Source organism: Ovis aries, chromosome 7 (assembly GCF_016772045.2).
Source record: "Ovis aries strain OAR_USU_Benz2616 breed Rambouillet chromosome 7, ARS-UI_Ramb_v3.0, whole genome shotgun sequence".
NCBI lineage: Eukaryota > Metazoa > Chordata > Mammalia > Artiodactyla > Bovidae > Ovis > Ovis aries.
In genome coordinates this window covers 83409221-83425400 of record NC_056060.1, presented here as the reverse complement: position 1 = coordinate 83425400, position 16180 = coordinate 83409221, and the positions used below count along the sequence as shown (strand labels likewise).

The 16180-nt window shown below is 44.9% G+C and overlaps 1 protein-coding gene across 3 annotated transcripts; it reads left to right on the top strand.

Moving 5' to 3' along the window:
• The first annotated feature begins 93 nt into the window (after positions 1-93).
• On the top strand, positions 94-16171 carry FAM161B (FAM161 centrosomal protein B). 3 transcript variants are annotated; one of them, XM_004011067.6, is made up of 9 exons: positions 94-179; positions 2918-3237; positions 4194-4747; positions 6490-6836; positions 7303-7430; positions 9268-9432; positions 9651-9750; positions 11139-11281; positions 11959-16171. In XM_004011067.6, the coding sequence occupies exons 1-9, from the start codon at positions 126-128 to the stop codon at positions 12095-12097; spliced, it is 1950 nt and encodes a 649-aa protein (XP_004011116.3). In that variant the 5' UTR covers positions 94-125; the 3' UTR covers positions 12098-16171. The 3 variants fall into 3 exon arrangements, with proteins under 3 accessions (XP_004011116.3, XP_042108687.1, XP_060274275.1); XM_042252753.2 differs by lacking the exon at positions 2918-3237; XM_060418292.1 differs by lacking the exon at positions 9268-9432.
• The last annotated feature ends 9 nt before the right edge of the window (positions 16172-16180 follow it).

The following is a 16180-nucleotide window of genomic DNA, read 5'->3' as shown; positions in this document are numbered from 1 at the left end:
CCGCCTGGGAGCCAATCAGAGGCCTACGCTGGAAAGGGGCGGAACCTGAGCCGCCTCGCTTGCGCCTCCACCGCCGCTGTCACCGCGGCTGTCACTGCCGTTTGTCTCTCTACCCGGCTGAGGAGATGACCGTGGGGAGGTCTGCAGGAGCCTCCGGCGGCGCTCAGTGGAGCCATCAGGTGAGGAGAGAAAAAGAAGGAGAGGGATCAGGTTTGCACCCCGGAAAGGAAACCCTGAGAGAGGAACTGTTTGAAACGTTGCCTTGGAGACAGCCGACCCGGGCGTGGGATTCTAGCCCGCACTGTTTGCAGACGCGAAGGCGGCCTCTAAACTCCGGGACTTGAACCTCTTGCTCCTTGCGTCAGGCTCTTCATAGAATCGTAGCAGTGACCCTGTTTTCGCTTATCGTTTCAACCACCTCCAGGATTGTTGTCTCCATTTTGTATTATAGAAGAGAAAACAGGCACAGAGAGATTAAGAAATTTGCCCCCAAATTCAGAAGTGAAGTGAAGTGAAAGTAGTTCGGTCGTGTCCGACTCTTTACGACCCCATGGACTTTACAGTCCATGGAATTCTCCAGGCCAGAATACTGGAGTGGGTAGCCTATCCGTCCTCCAGGGGATCTTCCCAACCCAGGAATTGAACCGGGGTCTCCTGCATTGCAGGCGGATTTTTTACCAACTGAGCTTTCAGGGAAGCCCTCCAAATTCAGAGACAGAAAGTAAATTGGTGGTCTCAGGGCTTGAGGAGTGGGGATGGGTTAGGGAAAATAGGAAGTGACTGCTAAATGGAATGAGGTGTTTTGAGAGTTGATTAAAAATTGACTGTGGTGATGGTTGCACAACTGAACATACTGAAACCCACTGAATTGTACACTGAGTTGTATGAATTGTATGATATGTATGAATTATATAAATAAAGTCATTTTTTAGAAAAGAATTTTCCTAAAGTTAAATGCTTTTCAGTAGCAAAATGAGGGCTAGGGCACACATACCTTTGACTCAAAATCCAGTGTTCTTTTCCAGTATGAGAGCCAGATCTTTGAGCACCCAGTTCAGCCGTTACCAGGTGTCCATTTGGAGACCAGAAACAGCCCTTCCCCCAACTGCAGCCAGTCAACCTGTGCTGTCCCCTCATGGCCCCAGCCTGCCTCTCTAAGGATTTCTCTAGTACTGTCCTCCAACCACATTGACCCTCTTTCAATTTCTCCAAGAGTCATTTGTTCCAGCCTCAGGTCCCTGCCTCAAGGCCTTTGCACTTGTTCTTTTTTTTTTTTTTTGAACCCCAAACCCTCTTTCCCCACATCTTGGCAAGTCTGACATTTTTCTCACTGATGAGGTGTCAACCTGAAAGTCCTCCACAGTGACAAAGTGAAAATCATCCCAGGACTGAGAAAGTACAACTCAGACTGTAATAAACCCAGATGAGGCCAGCAGCAAGATCAGCAGAAATCAGTATTTCTCACAGGGCCACGTTGTACCTGCAAAACAACTAGTACCACATACTTCTAAATGATTATGCTTACTTACCAACTGCTTATCCAGCCCTACTTTGTTCTTGCCACCTTTTGAATAAAAATGGCTCATTCACCCACTTACTAAACTGCCCTCTTCATGATAGCATCCATCCAGAGTTGATCCCTGCTTCCTGGAATCCTCCTCAGAATCATTCAGGACAAACCAACCCTAGAAAAAGCCCTCAACCCCCACCCCAACCAAGTTTCCTAATTTCCCAAAGTGTGTGCTAAACCACTTCAGTCATGTCCAACTCTTTACAATGCTATGGACTATATAGGTCACCAGGCTGCTCTGTACATGGCATTCTCCAGGCAAGAATACTGGAGTGGGTTGCCATGCCCTCCTCCATGGGATCTTCCCCACCCAGGGATCAAACCCACGTCTCTTACGTCTCCAGCACTGGCAGGCTGATTCTTTCCCACTAGTGCCACCTGGGAAGCCCCTTTAGAAGGTATTCTGTAACAAGTTAATAAACCTAGTTCTGATTACAGGTACATTCCTAGTGGTCTTTATCTGATGGACTTTTATCAACAGAGAAGCTTCCCATAGCCATTCCATCAGTCTATCACAGTTTTGTGGCTTTTATTGAATTATTACCATCTTACATTGTCTTTCTCCCTTCACTAGGATGTAAGCTTCATAAGTAGGGACCTTGTTTGTCTTGTTCTCAACCCAATGCCCAACGCACATTCAGTTCAGCCGCTCAGTCGTGTCCGACTCTTTGCGACCCCATGGACTGCAGCATGCCAGGCTTCCCTGTTCATCACCAACTCCCAGAGCCTACTCAAACTCATGTCCATTACGTCGGTGATGCCATCCAACCATCTCATCCTCTGTCGTCCCCTTCTCCTACCGCTTTCAATCTTTCCCAGCATTGCACATTAGACACCAGTAAATATTTTCTGAATGAAAGGAGTGTTTAAACCCAGTTAGATTTCCCACTTTCTAGGACTCTTTCAGCTAAACCACACGGTCTCTCCTGTTAATTACTCATTCCTAGTAAGAGGGTGGGAATTAACTAGCATATGAGAAAAGCAGAGGTGTAGACAGGGGAAGCCTGAAAGGGAGATTGGCAACTAATAGGTAAAACCCCCAAAGGGCGGGTCCCAGAGTGTGGCCAAGGTCACAGGTCGGATTCCTAGAGCGCAGGGTTGCATGGTGAAGGGAGGTACTCCACAAATGCTCACCACACTGCATGAACCAACTCAGCTCTGATTCCCTTTCCTGTCCTCCAACCAATCACAGCCTATATCCTGAGAAATGAAATTTCTTTAAAGCAAGTAACACATTTTCCTTGGTCCCCTACCCCAGTCCTTAATGTATAGATTTATTTAACATGAAATTAATAGTTACGTGTTGAAATCATAGTTTGACCCACAGTCTGTTCTATTTTGTTTTAGATATTTTTCCCCAAATCCTCCTCAGACACAGACGCAGACAACGAGCTGCAGGAGGATGGGCTGGTTTTGCCCAGGGCTGGCAAACTCAGTGAGTTCCTCAGTCCAGAGGAGGAGACAGACTCTACTTCTGACTCAACTGGGAGTTTTTTCGAGACTCTGCAGGCACTGAGGCAGAAAGACAGGTGGTGCCTATTGGAATCCCTTTCCCTGTCTGACCCAGACAGTAATGAGAGCCTCTCTGAAGAGGATGAGGACCTGGAGCGTTTCTTCCAAGACAAAGGCAGTGGGAAGCCACAGGTGCAGTACCCCTCATCTGCGAGGTAAGGCAGTGCACAGCTCTGGCCAAGCCACGTTGTGACTCTAGGCCTCATCTTCCTCCTCAGTAAAACAAAGACCTCCTTCTGCAAGTGCCACTTACCCATGCTCCAGCTCAGCGTCAGCCAAACGTGTTCTGATTCCTACCCAGTCCTTAATCACACTGGGTAACCCTTAGTCAACTGAAACTTTGGGATCAATTAAAGAGATGCCTTTCCCAAATATGCTATCTCCCTGAGAATGGCACCAAGGTCCATTTACCTTGCCAAGCCCTGCTCTATGCCTTTATACTTTATCTCTCATAGTATTTCTTTTCTCCCCCAATAATCCTGTAAGCAGATATCATTTTTGCTATTCTGCAGTTGAGGAAATTGAGATTCCAGGAGAACCTTGCTGGAGGCCACACAGCTGGTAATTGTTTGAAGCAAGTTTTGAACCTGGGCCTGACTCTAAAGCCCTCCTCCTAATCACTGCCCTCTTCTCTCTACCAAATGAAAAGATTAGAGTGCAAAGTGGAAAACTCTTAGATCAATTCTAAGAAGAGACTTCCTTCCTAGGGCTGCCGGGTTGGCCTGTGGGAAGGAGAGAGGCTGGGTTGAGAAAAGCGCAGGCCTAGAGGCAGTCAGTAAGTCATCTGCCTACAATGCAGGAGACCTGGGTTCAGTTCCTGGGTCGGGAAGATCCCCTGGTGAAGGAAATGGCAACCCACTCCAGTATTCTTGCCTGGAGAATCCCATGGACAGAGGAGCCTGGCGGGCTACAGTCCATGGGGTCGCAAGAGTCGGACATGACTTAGCAACTAAAACCACCAGCCACCAAACCAGAGGCCTGTGGGGCTGTGACGTGAGGCTGAGAAACTAGGTGTGACCTGCTGGAAGTGGGGGGGAAGGCGGAGGATCTTGGAGGAGCCGGGCATCCTGGCCATCCCATCCTCCACTCACACAGCTGCTCTGTCCCCCAGGTGTGGCTCCATGAGGCGCTGCAGCTCCTGGGGCACCCTGCCCTCCCATACTCCCAAGGCTCAGCCACAGCCACCGTCCAGCTCCAGGCCTCCCTCCCAGCACAGAAGCATCAGCTCCTGGGTGTCGTCCATCACCGTCCCTCAACCATTCCGCATGACGCTGCGCGAGGCCAGGAAGAAGGCACAGTGGCTGGCCTCCCCTGCCTCCTTCGAGCCCGAGAGGCGGCAGGCCGAGAAGCAGGGCCGGGAGGAGGCCGAGTGCCACCGGCAGTTCCGGGCCCAGCCCGTGCCCGCCCACGTCTACCTGCCCCTCTACCAGGAGGTCATGGAGCACAATGAGGCGCGCAGGCGGGCGGGGATCCAGAAGAGGAAGGAGCTGCTCCTCTCTTCCTTGAAGCCCTTCAGCTTCCTGGAGAAGGAGGAGCGGAGAAAGCAAGCTACTCTGCAGAGGGACCTGGCCGCCACCGCCACTACAGCCAAAGTCCCCAAGCAAAAGGCCACCAGGAGGATCCCCAAGTCCGTTCTGGAGCCAGCCCTCGGGGACAAACTCCAGGGTAAAGACATCTTTAACCTCCCGGCCCCCTCCCGCCCGGAGGTGCTGAGCGGGTGCTGTGGGGGAGAGTCGGGCTCAGGGGTCAGCCTGGCTATGGAGATGGGCTGTTTGGGGGTGGCCCCGTCAGAGACCTTGTTCATTGCAGGCCCAGGCCATGGGTGGGGTTGCGTCGGCTGGTACAGTGGGGGCACCTCGTTGGCAGAAGGGTGGGGAGGCCCCAGGTTCATCCCGATGACCTCGTCTGTCTCAGTGAGTGGATGCCAAAACCTCTGTGGCAGCACAGGCACCAGAGAAGAGAGCCGCTGAGATATCTGGGGGCCAGCCTAGGCCAGTACCACCGCTAGCCAGCTGCCCCCAAGGGAAGGCCCCCTCCCACCTCCTGTGAGGTACTTATTTCAAGAAGCGAAGCTTCTCGACTCTGGCTTTATTCACTCATTCAGTAACACATGCCAGACCCCAGGTGTGAAGAAACAGATGTGGAGTTTGTGGACAAGGGAGGGAGGCAGACAAATCATTACAAATGTGACAAGTCACTTGCAGAGTATAAAGGGGGAAGCCTGGGGGAGCCTGTGGAACATGTAACAGAGGGACCTGACTTAGAGTGTGGTGAGGCGTGGGAACAGTGAGGGAAGGTCCCCAGAGAAAAGTGAGCGTGGGGGCTGACCCTAAAGGAGGAGCCGTGGGGAAGTAGAAGAAAAGGAATGAAGAGTGTATCAGGAAGAGACAGTACATTGAAGGTAAGAAATCTGAGCGCATTTGAGGCATGGAAAGGTAGAGGGGAAAGAGAAAGGAGAGAAGGGTGGCACAGACAGGCACAAGCTGGGCCTGGGCCCTTGCAGGGCATGGGAGGGAGTTTGGCCTTCATCTCAAGGGCAGCAGCAGGGAGACACTGAAGGGGTTGGGTTTTGTTTTGTCTTCCAGATTTTATTTATTTATTTGGCTGTGCAGGATCTTCATTGCGGCATGTGGGATCTAGTTCCGCGACCTAGATCTGTTATCTGGATTGAACCTGGGCCTCCTGCATTGGGAGCGTGGAGTCTTAGCCATTGGGGAAGTCCCCACTGAGGGGTTTTAGGGTGGCTCGGGGTCAGATACACAGTTCAGAAAGCTCACTCTGCTCTGGGGATAATAAAGAGGGATGGGCGAGCCCAGAAGGATTGTGATCTACAGATCTATTTTAGTGACCTAGAAATTATGAAGCAGAGAGGATGAAAAGAGGCTGGCCCAGAGAGAGGTTAAAGAGAAGGAGATGGCAGAACCTGCGACTGATTGAAATGAGACAGGAGGCAGCAAGAGTGATGTGGGCTTGGGCAGTTGAGTGGACAGTGGGGCCTCTGCCCGAGAAGGGAGACCTGGGAGAGGAGCTGGGGTCTGGCCCATCCCTCCCGCTTTATCTCTGAAGAAGGCGCTGTAGAAAGTGCTCAGTAAGTGTAAATGGTAGCTGCTTCTGCAGCCTGATTGGCACAGAGCAGTAGTGTCCTAGTCAACATTCATTAGGGCACTCTCTAGAAAGAAAAGGAGGTTATAGTGTTTGCCATTTTCATGGAATAAATACTATCCTGGCCAACTTCAAGCTTTCCACATGGTGCCAACTGGCTTGCAAAATTCCTGGAAAGTTAATCACGGGTTCCAGCCTCATTACACTCCATCATTGCAAGTATTTAAGAGGGAAAGCTCTCCAAACCTTTTGGTATGAAGCTTGGTCCCTTCTCACCCACTGCCACCCTGACTTCTCTTCCACAGAAGCTGAGCTCCTTAGGAAAATTCGCATCCACATGAGAGCCCTAGACACGCTCCAGAAGGCCTCCTCCCCCATTGCCCCCTCCAGTAGCCAGGCTGACGCACAGCCTCGAACAGCCACACGGACCCGGGAGGAAAAGCTTGGGTTTTTGCACACTGATTTTGGATTCCAGCCTCGGGTGAATCCTGCTGTCCCTGATTACGAAGAACTTTACAAGGCCTTCCAGAAGCAAGCTGCCAAGAGAAGAGACACCCGGGAGGCAACGCGCAACAAGCCCTTCTTGCTGAGAACCGCCAGCCTGTGTCACACTCGGAGGCCCTGTGATGTCGCCACCTCTGAAGGGAGAAAGGTGAGAGCTCAGGCAGGAGGGCCAGGGCTGAGGCCCAAAACACAGGAGGGGCCAAGTCTCAATGGAAGGCACTTCTCTCAACATTTTTCTATCTTAAAAAAAAAAAAAGACACTGGCTCAGCTGTAAGCAGATTCACAGCTCCTAAACATTTTTGACCACAGGAATACTTTCCTTCCTTTCTTCTTGGTAGAGGGACTTTGCAGAAAGAAGTCCAAGCAAGTCTGGAAGCCAGGGAGTTGGGATCCATTAGCCATGTCCCAGTACCAATTCCAAAGAACTCTTCTCCTCTAATTAAAAACTTTGGGATTGATAGCCAAGTTTTGGCCCTTAGATCTCATTACCCTTGTTTTAATCCCAAGAGAGAAATGAAGACTCTGACTAGTACTTCACCACAGTTGAATCCCAGTGAAGACAGAAACTAATTGCACATGCTGTCCCACTAACATCAGCCTTTGTTTCTTCTAGGAATCTCCACAGCCACCTGCCACACGCCTGTTGAGGAGTCGTTCTCTGAATGGGCTTGCTTCCCTCTCTGCCAACACGCTCCCCATACATATCACAGATGCCACCAGGAAGCGGGAATCTGTGGTCCGGTGAGTGGCCAGAATGCACAAGGCTCATGGTGCTCGATCTTGTCCCAAATGCTGGAACTCACCCATCTGCCGAGCCTCCTCTCCTGTTATCAGAGAGACCGAGAAAGTGGTGGAAGGGGAGCCTCTGATCAAGACAGGAATTCATGTGACCCTCACACACTGAGTGCTGTAGAATGCCGAGCCATCACTCAGCTAGTATCCTTGGGGGAGTGACTTTGTGCTGGGCACAGTGCTAAAGTTGAAGATACCTTATGGAACCTATAGTTTAATATCTAGTCTGAAATACAGAAAAGCAAAGAAACAACTATTATATCTTGTGAGTAGTATAATGATGGGGGAATATGGGGAACTGTAGGGGCACTGGGCAGCCTGGTTCTCTTGTAATAGATGTCTAAGGTGAAACCTGAAGAATGAGGAGTCAGCCAGACAAAGGCTGGAAAGAAAGAAGTTTCCAAACAGATGGAGATCCATTGGTGAGAGGAAGCTATAGGAACAGGAATTCAGAGAAGCCTGAACCTGTGTGTGTAACCCTGCCATAAAGATGAGATATCCATGGCAGAGATTTGAGATTTTCTGACTCATCTTGGGGAACTATTTTAAGTCAATTGGGAAACAGGAGCCTCCTCATTTTTAACTATTTAACTGACCTGACTGTCCTGGTGGTGGTCTCATCCAGCCAGTGCCCCCAGCATGAGTTCCTCCAGCAGGCCTCTGAGTTGAAGACAGCAGGTGCGGTCACAGTGTAACAGGTGGCTTAGCCCTGGGAGGACTGGCATCTCAGTGCCCTCCTGTGGGGCTCACAGGAGTGCACAGAATCTCTGTGGCTGCTGAAGATCCACAACAGGGATTTTAGAAATGTATTTAGACTCTAAAGGATACTCCCTTCTTCCTCAAATTTCAGTCAGAGCTGCTAAATCAAGGCTCAGTGCGTCAATATTCTGAGGTCTCACTACGATAGATCTCATGAACCAGAGGGTGGCCCACCTGCAGAGGATGTCCACGTCTGCGTTCTGGCAATAGGGAGTTTGACGTATTAGCAGATTAAACTTTCCCACCCTCCTTCCTAGTATGTCCATTTGAATATAAACATCCAACTGTAAGAGTCTTGACTTTTTTGGTAGAATTCTCTTTAGTACCTTGTAGAATGATATTTACACAAACTAAATGCTGCAAGTTGACCCCAAATTGTCTGTGCGTTGAAGGAGACCCATTTCCAGGTCTCTGTGGAAACGCAGATATGTATTTCCAAAGGACCGTGAATTCAGGCACCTTCCGATCTACCATTTACAGCACAGTTGTCAAGGGCAGAGGCTTGGGAGTCAGATATCCTGGTTCTAACCTTGGCTTTCACTTGCATGCTGGGTAGCATTGAGCAAGTAGCTTACCCTCGAGGCCCAATCTGGTTGCCTATGAACAGGGAGATTTACTGTCCTTACCTCAGATGGCAGCTGTTAGGATTACAAAAGCTAATGGCTATAAAGTACTTACTGGTGCCTGTTTGTACTTGGGTCAGTGTAGGCAGCTCAGCAAATGGTGGTTATTAGTATTACTGTTTCCAGATAGCAGGAAGCCTGAGTGTAAGAGTATTTTATCTCATGTTTTCCAGTTCAACTGATGAACTTCTCCTAGGGTAGAAACTCACTGTTCATGGTGCTGGAAAGGCTTCGTCTGCCAGTGCATTTAACCACAGAATCTTATTCTTTCTGAAATCCCAGTGTGGTAAATTAGTCACCTGTTCATAGAAAAAAACAACTGACTTTCCAGAGAGGTTACTAAGATTGCTTTAAATTATACCCAGGTTGGTCATCTGTATTTCTTCCTTGCCTCTTCCCTTTAGATGTTCACTTGAGAAAAAGGAAAAAGCCAATGAAAGTACTCAGTGGTTGGAGATGCACAAAAAGAAGTGTCAGGCGATATCTAAATCTGTCACCTTGCGTGCCAAAGCCATGGATCCCCATAAAAGCCTGGAGGAGGTGTTCAGAGCAAAGCTGAAAGAGAATCGGTCAGTGTCCTCCATGTGTCAAAGAGATAACTATCTTGGGAGCCATTAGCCTTGAAAATGGGGTTATTACAGTAGGCTCCTGTAATCATAGTCAAGAATTTTGCTAGGCACATTTAGGAATTTCCAATGTCTATGGGAGTTATTCCATTTAACTGGAATGAAAGGTATTCCAGGTTGGAAAAACCTGGAATTCACTCTAAAAGTCTTGTTAATTTCAGGAACAATGACCGTAAAAGAGCAAAAGAGTATAAGAAAGAACTGGAGGAAATGAAGAAAAGAATACAAAGGCGGCCATATCTCTTCGAACAGGTTCCCAAGGTAAATCTAAAGTATCATTTATTTTCTGTCTTGGATGAGACAGCTCTTAGAAATTATGAAACAGTTTAATATCTGGGTATTAAACACTTCCTTTAGGCTCGGAAAGATTCTAAATTTGGCTAATTTTATTACTACTATCTTTCCCAAAGTAAGTAGTGCATTGGTGAACACTGTTTGACTGATTTCATCCAAGACTGGATTCCAAAGGCATCTATAAAGGGATATTTCTCTTCCTGGGGTTTTCACTGTAGTTTACAGTTTGAATCAGAATGGAGATTAGATCCTAGACATACAATTAGTCTGGCACTCTCTAACTTGCTAATGTCACCTCTCCTCCTGTAGTGCTGGTGCCTTGGGCATCCCCAGCCTCTAGAGCTGTGGCACATTTATAGGTCCTCAGGGGTTGGGATGCTTGCAAGTACCCCACAAGGCCTCTTCCAGGTTATGTGGCTTTCTGACTGCAAGATTCTCTTTAAGATGTTCTCTAGACTTTTAGGGAAGTTGGACTCAGTTGAGATTTCCCTAAGGAAGCTCTGGGGTTACTTGAAGAGCCTTAGAAAGGCTACCATCCCAGACAGCTTTGAGATGCATCAGGCCCTGCAGATCTCTCTCTTCTCCAGAGTTTCAAACAAAAGTTGGCATTCTGTAATGACCTGGTTCCAAATGCTGGGCATTATCAGTGCATTTCTGAGGCATTTCCTGGGTCCAGTCCTCCCCAGCTCCCTGCGTATTACACATACACACATACACACACTGGACTGTCTTGGATTTACTTAGCAACTTAGATTTCTAAGTAAAAATTTCCCATAATGACTTTTGCTCTTTATGTTAGCTTTTTCCTAGGAAGCTCACTCTCAGATCTCAAAAGATCTTTCACCACTCTGAGAAAAATATCACTTTATCAAATAAGCAAAAAATAACCCTTTTCTGGTCTACGTACAGACCATCCATCCTGTTAAGAATGTTACTAGTGCAGCTTATTTTCAGTCTGTTATATGTAAGTGTTCCTGATGATGGTCTGGTTGCTTTTGAATCTTATATGTTTTTAGTCCATCTTTTTCATTGTTGTCTCACTTGGTCTTCCAAAAATCTGAATCCTTGGCTGGCAAAGGTATGGTTCCCAAAACAGCAACTGGCATCTCCTCAGAGTATTAGAAATACAGAATTGCAGACCCCATCTGAGAACTACCAAATGAGTGTCTGCATTATAATCCGATCTTCAGGTAGTTCCTATGTACTTTGAAGCTTGAAAACGAGGCTCTAAGTAATTTTCATGCAAATCTGTGTACAGCATTAACGGTGGGGCGGTGGGATAGGGAAAGAAGTATTAAAGCATATTATAATTAATCTGGTAATTCAGCTATAGCAGATTCATTTCTATTCCACAGGACCTTGCCAGGAAGGAAGCAGAAAAGCGGTATCGAGACACCCTGAAGCAGGCTGGGCTGGATGAAGATTTTGTGAGGAACAAGGGTCAGGGCAGCCAGGCTCTACAGTGGAAGGAGCAGTGGGAAGTCAGTGATTGTCCCAGGTGATTGGGGTCATCCTGCAGCTCTCAAGCTGCATCTATAGCAGTGCCGCTGGGAGGAAGCTTTAGAACACTCATTCATATTCTGAGGTCACAATCCTATACTATCATTATACTAAACCAGGGATCTCCAAGTAACACATTTAAATTTGGTGCATAGTACAGTTGTGAATAAAATATAATCATTGTATATTAGGTCTAGATTCCTTCAATATGAAACAGATCATTTTTCTAATTTCAGTCCAATGCCTTCACTTTTGAAGAAAAATCATGTACTCTTTTACTTCCTATTAAATGTTAAATTACACTCTTTGACAAGTGAAGGCAGAAGCCTTTATAGAGCCCAATAAAAGCTGTAAAATCTTGATCAAAGCCTTTCTTTTCCCTTTAGCATGGTCCCCATGACTTTTTCAAATCTAGCATTTTTAAAAAGTAACTCATTAGCACCAACTCCTCCATTGATATCATCTAATAAGTCAAAGAGAAAAAAGTACAGTATTCATTACTCTCAAATTTTGTTAAGTCCTAGCAGCCCTTCCCCTAATTCCTATCTGTTTTCCCCCTAGAAATTTGCCTTTCTACCCCATACAGAATAATAATAATGCTGAAACCATGCTTATGCCTTACATGATGGTTCCTTTAAAACTTAAAATTGTATAATGCTTTAATTTATTCTGCAGCACTCATGAAACTACAAAACTTGGCATCAGGAATCCACAGCAGGATTTAGAAGAATCTCTGGATCAGCTTTCAAGTCCCAAAAAAGAACTGGAGGAGCTGTCTTATGAATTACCAGATAATCTCAGAACACTTGCTTAATAAGGATACTTACAATACTGCTTTTGAATAATATCAAGCAGCAAACTTGGGGCTGAGTCAAGGCGGGCAAAACTTGGATTTTGAGTCATGGTTACTTCTGGAGAATGGAGGAAACAAAAGTAGATAACAGAGAATGATCCAAGTTAAATCAAAGTGAGAAGTTCAAGATGGAGAGATCAGAGCTGATTAATGCTTCTTTCTTTGTGCCTCACACATAAGCATATGTACAGAAAAAAGGTGTTAAGTCTTCCTGGTCAGGAAACAAATGGGTCATATGGGCTAGCTGTAAGACAGCAGGAGATAGAAAAGAGACTTGAAAATATGGTCCTGCTGGACTATCGGCCTAGAATTGCCAGGTAAACCACATTTTCAACAGGAACAAGAAATTTGCATGTTGGCAACTAATTTAAAAATTACTGGGAATCCGCTGGTGGTCCAGTGGTTAGGACTCTGCTTTCACTGCCAAGGTGTGGGTTCATTCCCTGGTCAGGGAATTAAGATCCCACAAGCTGCATGGTCTGCCCTCCCCCCCAAAAAAATTATTTGGAAATAATGTGTGGGCAAAACAATTCACATTTGTGTATCAGATTTAGCCCATGGGGGATGACACCTTTGCAACCCAAAATACAGGGTTTCTGTCTCAACACTATTGACATTTTGGGCCAGATGACACTTTCAGGTGAGGGAGCTATACACTGTAGAATGTTTAGCAGCACCCCTGGCCTGTACTCACTAGATGCCAATAGCATCCCTCTCCTGTTTTGACAACCAAAAATGTCTCCAGATATTGCGAAAAGTCCCCTGGGTGGCAAAATGTCCTTGGTTGAAGATCATTGTTCCAATATAAAAATAAGTGTAGGTTCTAGTATAAAATTGGCATTTTAAAAACAGAAGTATGAACTCAGGGTAATTATGCATGTCATTAACAAACTAAGAACTATCACTGTAATTACTTTATTTAAAACAGTAGTTAATTCTTTGCTGTATCTGCTCAGAATGTGCCACTGTGTGCATGTATGTACTGTGTCAGCATGAGGTTCATTTTAATAAATTTGAAACTTCTTCTGACAGCCATGATGTCCTACTAATAGGTGATCTTTGGATGCTTTTCTTCTCAGCAATAATAATTAGATATTCTCTCTCAGTAACTGTAAAGACAGGATGATAGCAAGAGTGCCTGCTCTAACAGGAGAACTTTGATCATGTTTTTAAAACTACCTTTCTGCAAAGATTCAAGAATATCTTGATACTCTTGATATTACAGTGATACTCTAATAACTACTAGTTGGAGATGAAGATGCTCCTGTGAGGTGCTCCAAGACTTCTGAACTCAGTTTTACCTGCATGGACTCCTAAGGGTAGATCAGTGCCCCATCTTAAAAGGAAAGGCTGAATTATTTTCTCAATCTACTCTCTAAGAAAACAAATTTGTTTAAAACAAGGAGCCATAGAGGATCCTGCTGTGATTTATGTTGGAAAGTCTTTTGCCTATGTTCTCCTCTAGGAGTTTTATAGTTTCTGGTCTTACGTTTAGATCTTTAATCCATTTTGAGTTTATTTTCGTGTATGGTGTTAGAAAATGTTCTAGTTTCATTCTTTTACAAGTGGTTGACCAGTTTTCCCGGCACCACTTGTTAGAGATTGTCTTTAATCCATTGTATATTCTTGACTCTTTTGTCAAAGATAAGGTAACCATAGGTGTGTGGATTTATCTCTGGGCTTTCTGTTTTGTTCCATTGATCTATATTTCTGTCTTTGTGCCAGTACCATACTGTCTTGATGACTGTGGCTCTGTAGTAGAGCCTGAAGTCAGGCAGGTTGATTCCTCCAGTTCCATTCTTCTTTCTCAAGATTGCTTTGGCTATTTGAGGTTTTTTGTATTTCCATACAAATTGTGAAATTATTTGTTCTAGCTCTGTGAAAAATACCGTTGGTAACTTGATAGGTATTGCATTGAATCTATAAATTGCTTTGGGTAGTATACTCATTTTCACTATATTGATTCTTCCGAACCAAGAACATGGTATATTTCTCCATCTATTAGTGTCCTCTTTTGATTTCTTTCACCAGTGTTTTATAGTTTTCTATATATAGGTCTTTAGTTTCTTTAGGTAGATATATTCCTAAGTATTTTATTCTTTTTGTAGCAATGAATGGAATTGTTTCCTTAATTCCTCTATTTTCTCATTATTGGTGTACAGGAATGCAAGGGATTTGTGTGTGTTGATTTTATATCCTGCAACTTTACTATATTCATTGATTAGCTCTAGTAATTTTCTGGTGGAGTCTTTAGGGTTTTCTATGTAGAGGATCATGTCATCTGCAAACAGATGGCAGTTTCATGCATCTTGCAGTACAGATGAGAGTTTTACTTCTTTTCCAATTTGGATTCCTTTTATTTCTTTTTCTGCTCTGATTGCTATGGCCAAAACTATGTTGAATAGTAGTGGTGAAAAAGTTCCTGACTTTAGGGGACATGCTTTCAATTTTTCACCATTTAGGATAATGTTTGCTGTGGGTTTATCATATATAGCTTTTATTATGTTGAGGTATGTTCCTTCTATTCCTGCTTTCTGGAGAGTTTTTATCATAAATGGATGTTGAATTTTGTCAAAGGCTTTCTCTGTATCTATTGAGATAATCATATGGCTTTTATTTTTCAATTTGTTAATGTGGTGTATTACATTGACTTGTGGATATTGAAGAATCCTTGTATCCCTGGGATAAACCCCACTTGCTCATGGTGTATGGTCTTTTTAATGTGTTGTTGGATTCTGATTACTAGAATTTTGTTAAGGATTTCTGCATCTATGTTCATCAGTGATATAAATCACAGCAGGAAAATAAATAAATAAATAAATAAATCACAGCAGGATCCTCTATGACCCACCTCCCAGAATACAGGAAATAGAAGCAAAAATAAACAAATGGGACCTAATTAAACTTAAAAGCTTCTGCACAACAAAGGAAACTATAAGCAAGGTGAAAAGACAGCCTTCAGAATGGGAGAAAATAATAGCAAATGAAGCAACTGACAAACAACTAATCTCAAAAATATACAAGCAACTCCTGCAGCTCAATTCCAGAAAAATAAACGACCCAATCAAAAAATGGGCCAAAGAACTAAATAGACATTTCTCCAAAGACGACATACTGATGGCTAACAAACACATGAAAAGATACTCACCTGCACTCATTATCAGAGAAATGCAAATCAAAACCACAATGAGGTACCATTTCACGCCAGTCAGAATGGCTGCCATCCAAAAGTCTACAATCAATAAATGCTGGAGAGGGTGCGGGAAAAAGGGAACCCTCTTACACTGTTGGTGAGAATGCAAACTAGTACAGCCACTATGGAGAACAGTGTGGAGATTCCTTAAAAAACTGGAAACAGAACTGCCTTATGACCCAGCAATCCCACTGCTGGTCATATACACCAAGGAAACCAGAATTGAAAGAGACACGTGTACCCCAATATTCATCGCAGCACTGTTTATAACAGCCAGGACATGGAAGCAACCTAGATGTCCATCAGCAGATGAATGGATAAGAAAGCTGTGGTACATATACACAATGGAGTATTACTCAGCCATTAAAAAGAATACATTTGAATCAGTTCTAATGAGGTGGATGAAACTGGAGCCTATTATAGAGTGAAGTAAGCCAGAAAGAAAAACATCAATACAGTATACTAACGCATATATATGGAATTTAGAAAGATGGCAACGATAACCCTGTATGTGAGACAGCAAAAGAGACACAGATGTATAGAACAGTCTTTTGGACTCTGTGAGAAAGGGAGAGGGTGGGATGATTTGGGAGAATGGCATGGAAACATGTATAATATAAGAAACGAATCGCCAGTCCAGGTTTGATGCAAGATACAGGATGCTTGGGGCTGGTGCACTGGGATGACCCAGAGGGATGGTACGGGGAGGGAAGAGGGAGGGGGGTTCAAGATGGGGAACATGTGTATACCTGTGGCAGATTCATGTTGATGTATGGCAAAACCAATACTATAAAGTAATTAACCTCCAATTAAAATAAATAAATTTATATTTTAAAAAAAAACAAGGAGCC